The sequence below is a fragment of the Pteropus alecto genome, unplaced genomic scaffold, assembly GCF_000325575.1.
Source record: "Pteropus alecto unplaced genomic scaffold, ASM32557v1 scaffold11, whole genome shotgun sequence".
Taxonomy (NCBI): Eukaryota; Metazoa; Chordata; class Mammalia; order Chiroptera; family Pteropodidae; genus Pteropus; species Pteropus alecto.
The window spans coordinates 9,344,687-9,350,686 of NW_006431956.1; the positions used below are offsets into that span (position 1 = coordinate 9,344,687).

At 35.5% G+C, this 6,000-nt stretch overlaps 1 protein-coding gene across 1 annotated transcript in view; it reads left to right on the forward strand.

The window, feature by feature from the left end:
• MRC1 (mannose receptor C-type 1) overlaps window positions 1-6,000 on the forward strand; it is a 78,159-nt gene that overhangs the window by 42,377 nt on the left and 29,782 nt on the right. Inside the window, exons 11-14 of the mRNA XM_006906991.3 lie at window positions 282-430; window positions 2,393-2,592; window positions 5,067-5,194; window positions 5,685-5,772. Of these exons, the coding sequence (XP_006907053.1) occupies window positions 282-430; window positions 2,393-2,592; window positions 5,067-5,194; window positions 5,685-5,772 (565 nt within the window). The remainder of the gene's footprint in view (window positions 1-281; window positions 431-2,392; window positions 2,593-5,066; window positions 5,195-5,684; window positions 5,773-6,000) is intronic.

The window sequence follows — 6,000 nt, forward strand, 5'->3', positions numbered from 1 at the left end:
TAGAGGAGCTGGTGAGGACTAGAGAGAGATGATTTGAGTATATTTGAATGATTTTATTCACTCACTTATAAAGTATTTTTTCTTCGTAAGATCACATTTCCTTAGTGAAAATTTGCATAATATAAAAGACACATAAATATAACACAGTCTGTTTGAGTTACCCACTATATCTTAGCTCAAACATAGAAATGAGATACTTCTCATTTGATAATTAGAAAAATTTACATAAATATTTCTAAAATTTATTTTATTTTATTTATTTCATTCTTGTTGTTTTTTAGGTATGAACAAGCCTTTCTGACTAGTTGGGTTGGATTGAGGCCTGAAAGATATTTTTGGACTGGACTTTCAGATGTACAAAACAGAGGGACCTTTCAGTGGACCATTGAGGAAGAGGTTCAGTTCACTCACTGGAACTCAGGCATGCCAGGTGTGTGCAGTGGTTGGGTCTGTGGACACCATTCACCTTGGACGTCCATCGGGCAAAGCCTGTTACTCCTCCATGCACCTCACCAAAGAGACTGTGTCAATGAATTGTGCTTTCGGTATTTTATATTCCATTCTCTTGGTTTTTTGTTTTTCTTTTTAAAAAAGATTTCCAATTAGTTTGCAGTGGTCTTAAGAAAATAAGGAAGAGAAAATCACCAGGTTATCTGGTACTGCTCTATTTAAAAAGTATTTATGAAATCTAATCTGGTCCCAAGTGTTCCAAATAGTTAACTTATTTCTTAAAGCTTCAAACTATACTAAAGGGATATAAAACTTTTCAGTGCAGCTACGAATGGAAATATTACTGTGCTTGAGTTAGTGGAGCGAGAGACAGTGCTTACGTGGAACTCATTATTTCTATATCGTGTATGTGCTACCTTGTTGAGTCCTTTATATGTGCTGGATTTTGTTTTATCCTTATAAGAAATCTGCAAGGTAAGTTTAAGTATCTTCATTTTAAATATGTGGAAACAGGGAATCAGAAATATTTCTATGAGTGGAAAGTGTCCGACTATGGATTTAGACTAATCTGTGTAATTCCCAAATCTGTGCTATTTGCATTAACATCACCATGTCTCCCTATAAATTTTTATTTGCTTCCTTAGTAAGTCATTTCTGAAATAGCCTCTGAAAGATTCTTTGCCTTCTGTATACACGGTATCATAGCACATGATATTATTCAGTGTGACAACCACCAGGAAATTCAACATTCGTTATAGCAAATGTTTCATTGTGTTTGGGCAAAAAGCTAAAGAAGGGATAATAACTTAAGTGTATGAATTTGCTACTTCACCTAACAAATCTAAATCTTCAGGAGTTCTTTTAATTTGTATTCTCAGCTCTTGATAAGGAAAACAGATCGGTAATTTTGATGGTACGATTCTTATTTAATTATTGAATGTTCTGAAAAACAGTAAGATTTCAGTTCATTTTTAAATGACTAGGCAATATATTTAGAGCTAAGTGCACACTTTAAAAAAACATTGGTAGAAGTGATGATTCTTACTGTCTAGGACAAACTCCTTAATTTTGTTTGTGTTGTTCATTCAGCAGTAGGATTCTGAGAGATTAATCAGGAAATATCCTTAGAAAATACAAAGAGAAGAAACAGGAATGAGAAGAAATCAAGGATCATAATGAAAATATTTTGGAAAAAATGTACCTCCTCAGAACTTTGAGAGTTTCTCTAAACACCTACTGTCCTTTAAAGGAATAATAATAAAAAATGACCTCATCTTAGCAGCAAGGAATCTTAATGTTTTCAAAGCTCCATCTTAATTAATTACTATTTGGAAATAATCATGACTGTAAAACAGAATTATAAACTATTAAGCTTAGTAGAGTCCTTAGTTTATTTTACGTACTTTTTTATCCATGAAAAAATTTATTACAATCCTGTAAATAGGTAGAGGTATTGGCATTTTAAAATGAGTCAGTAGGTTCAGAGTGATTAACTAAACTAAAATCTTTAGTTCATGTGTATCTATCTCACTTATTGGAGTCTGTGAAGAACTTCTGTTTTGGGGGACCTATATGCACCCTAGGAGGTGGGAAAAAAGAATCTTAATTTTTTTTAAAAAAAAAGAGAGAAATGTTCAACTACTATTTTTGCCGTTATGGTAGATTTTATTATACTAAAATCGTTGTATCATTTAATATCAAATGGGGGGCCCTCCGCCAGATGTTAGAAATGCAAAAATTTATCAAAACCCTGATCTTTGAGATCATAATTTGGCTGGGGACATAGGCTACACAAATCAAAGGCGGATAATGGTTTAAACAGGAATTTTGCATCGCGTGTAGATTTGACCACACAGTTTGACCCTCAGGTTTGAATGCGCTCCTGTGCATATGGGCAGCCTTCAGTAGCACCTATTGAGTGAACTCTATGTATTTAATGCAGGGCGAAAAGCAGGGTGTGTTGCCATGAGAACTGGGGTTGCAGGGGGCCTGTGGGATGTTCTGAGATGTGAAGAAAAGGCAAAATTTGTGTGCAAACACTGGGCAGAAGGAGTAACTCGCCCACCAGAGCCCACAACAACGCCCGAACCCAAATGTCCAGAGGATTGGGGCTCCTCCACTAAAACAAGCTTGTGTTTCAAGGTAAGTCACCATCGCTAAGCTAGTAGAGAATGTGGACTGTGCTTTAGCTAAGGAATTAAAACAACTAAACCAAAACCTGCTATGCCCGGGCTCCCCGTGTAGAAATTCTGCTTTTATTGATCGGGAAGGGGTACAGAGCTCTCCTTGGGTGGATACTAGTGACTCGTTGCATTTAGACCAACAAACATAATGGACAACACAAATATAGATCACAGCAGCCTTTCTTCTCATGCTTTGCATGCTTTGCATTCAACACCTGCTGCTCTGTATGTCCCCGCTCTCCCAGGCTATCCGGCCCTAGTCTGAGCTCACATTTCTTTTCATCATATTGAAAATTTCTTCTTCCCCTCATTCTCTCTACGTCTCTTTTTCACTCTTTTCTTAGAGCCCAAGCTTTTAGTTAATGGACCTGATAAACAAATCTGCAATAATGCCACATGGGTATCCTTGAGATAATGCTCCATTGTTCTGATTTAGGCTCTGATTATTAGGCTTAATGGAAGGTACTGCTAAGTAGGGGCAACTGGCCATTCAGTGCTCTTTAAGTGACAATGTGATATTCTGCTATTATTTTATATAGTCCTAGGCTGGACCATCCATTTTCTCCTAATGCAATCAAGTTCATCCAAACAAATAAACAAACAAAAACACCAACGAATTCAGCATTGGGCCTTTTTTTCCCCATCTTGTCAGTCATATCTTTTCTAGAGAAGGTGAGATTTAGCCAAATACAAAAATGTACTGATCTGTTGCTTAATAATACTATTCCCTGAAAGTCCTGGTCTTAGGAGCTCTGTTATTCAATCACTTCAGAAGCATATGGCTATGGCATGCCTTCCAGCAAGGTTAATGAAGAACTTGAATTACTAATGTGTATCTGAATGAGGTGGCTTAATCTCAAAGTTGATGTGTGATAAACAAGTTGGGTGTAAAACTCCCCTTAGCAGCAATAGAGCCTGACGAACTGTTCAATCCAGAATAGCCAGTCTGGGCTAGAAGCGTAATTTCTAGCGAAAGGAATGTATTGAACTTAGAGAAGAGAGGATTTTATAAAAGACCAACACAAAGCAAATCAGGAATTTATTGTTGCCTCCGAGTACTTTTGAGTTCTACAGAAAGGCCAGGTTTATCCTATAAATAGCCATTCCTCTGAGGGTGATAGGCTTTGGGGATTTGTTGCAGGACTTTGAAAGAAACAGCAGAATTCTCCAGAGCTAGGAAGTAAAACAAGGTTTCAGAAGATGTTATCCAGGTGATATTCAATAAACCCACATAAGTTCATGGTTTTAGAAGTGCTTGGGAGTACAGTTTATTTGGGAATATACAGACCATTTTAGTATAGATTAAGATGTTAGAATTATTAATAAAATTCAACTGATAGTAAATTGATTTAAGAAAATAAAATCATATCACAGTCTAGCAAGTCAAGGTACTCACAGGAGTCTTGGGGTTACTGATGTAGAAACTTGTTCAAGACACCTTTGTCCAGATAGCTCAAGTTAGGGTCACGTGAAGGTCACCTTGGGTTGCTTGATGACAGGTGGGCAGCCATAGTCCATTAGAAGCAAATCCCTTTTTCCACAAGCTTTGGCTGATGGGGCCATGACTCAGAAATAATGAATAAAAATTATAAAAGTTGGTGGAGACAGTGAACTCCCATACTGTTTGCATACTGATAGGTGTTCCCCAGACTGTCATTGTGGGTTCTATTTCACTGCAGTCTTCTGGATAATATGACATATTCCCTAAATTATTAACATATTAAATTGAGTTTAGCTTATAACCCATCTTTTTAGATGCTCTGCCAGATTAGTGTCTGTTTTAGCATGTGCTCCAATAATTGGAAAAATATGCATTCATAAGAAAAGAAGACAAGGCAGTTTTGAAAGACACTGCCAATGAAGTGTTAGTCATTGTTTAAGCTAAACGGGGTAACAGTCTGTGGCACAATCTTAGAGAGGTTATTGTCCTTAAAATTTTCTTTAGTCATGATTACTTACTCTGTATCAAAAGTTTCTTTCATTTTTTTTTCTATCTCAATGCCACTTGTCATACTTAACCAAATTAATCTTGTCTTCTACAATGAGCTGTATGCTTAATCCATATGCTTAAGACTTCTAAGATTTTAATCTAATTTCTCTGGTGCTATCAAATAATCTTATTTTCTAGGGTTTTCTCAACAAAATCATCTTCCAAATTTTGTTACCCAAATATGTACTCATAAATTGATTAATTTTTTTCATTTTTAATTAATTTATTTATTATAATTATTTTTTATAGTGACATTGGTTAATGAAATCCAATCAGTTTCAGCTGCAATAAATTGATTTTTAACTGAGGGAATTACATCGTTTTGGGCCATTGCTATGACTTGCTTTCCTATCATTGAAATCTCTTCAGAAGTAAATAATGATTTCTCTTGATTTGATGAGCTACGAAGTATAAAATAACTTATGAAACCATATCATCTTTAGCTGTTTACAAAAGGAAAACATGAGAAGAAAACATGGTTTGAATCTCGAGATTTCTGCAGAGCTCTGGGTGGGGATCTAGCGAGTATCAATAACAAAGAGGACCAGCAAGCAATCTGGCGATTGATAGCGTAAGTATCTTTTCTATAGAATACTCTTTTTTAAAAAACCTATTTGATGTTAATGCTGTTGAGACAATTCATATATTTCCAAAACTGTTTGCTCATGGTGCAGCTTTGAGACCATACAGTGTGTCCCGAATCCACAGGCCCTTTTAAATCTAGTTTCACTTCCAAATGATTTACTATTATAGGTATAAATCCCATGATGAATGGCTCTATAAAAGTACAAGACACTCAATACATATTGTTAAATGAAGGAGTGAATGACTATCTTTCACTGCTTTACAGTTACGCATTCTCAAGCAGTGGCTTGTTTTCAGGATATTTATGGGTTGTACCAAATATACATTTCTTGCATAATGCTTCCATTTAATCATTGCATTTACTCGTGTACTAATTTATGTTTCGGGAGTAACCTTCAGTTTTGATGAATCCTCATAGGTAACCAAACTTGTTTCATGCCATAGTATAAGCTTTCTGTACGTCTTGTAACTTGCAGGGTTAGTGGAAGCTACCATGAACTGTTTTGGTTGGGGCTGACATATGGAAGTCCTTCCGAGGGCTTTACTTGGAGTGATGGTTCTCCTGTGAGTAATTTGATTTAATACATCATTTTCTTACTTTATCATGTAGTATTTATTTTAATGTTATCTTTTGGCTTCATCAACATTTTTGGCAAGAAAGTTTCTTATGATTGCTAGAAATATTTTTCTATAAAAAATAAATTCTATTTTAGGATCATTATTCTTCTCTTGCCCTAGTATAGTTTTCCTATTTACTCAATGCATAACCACGTTGACTATATATATATATAT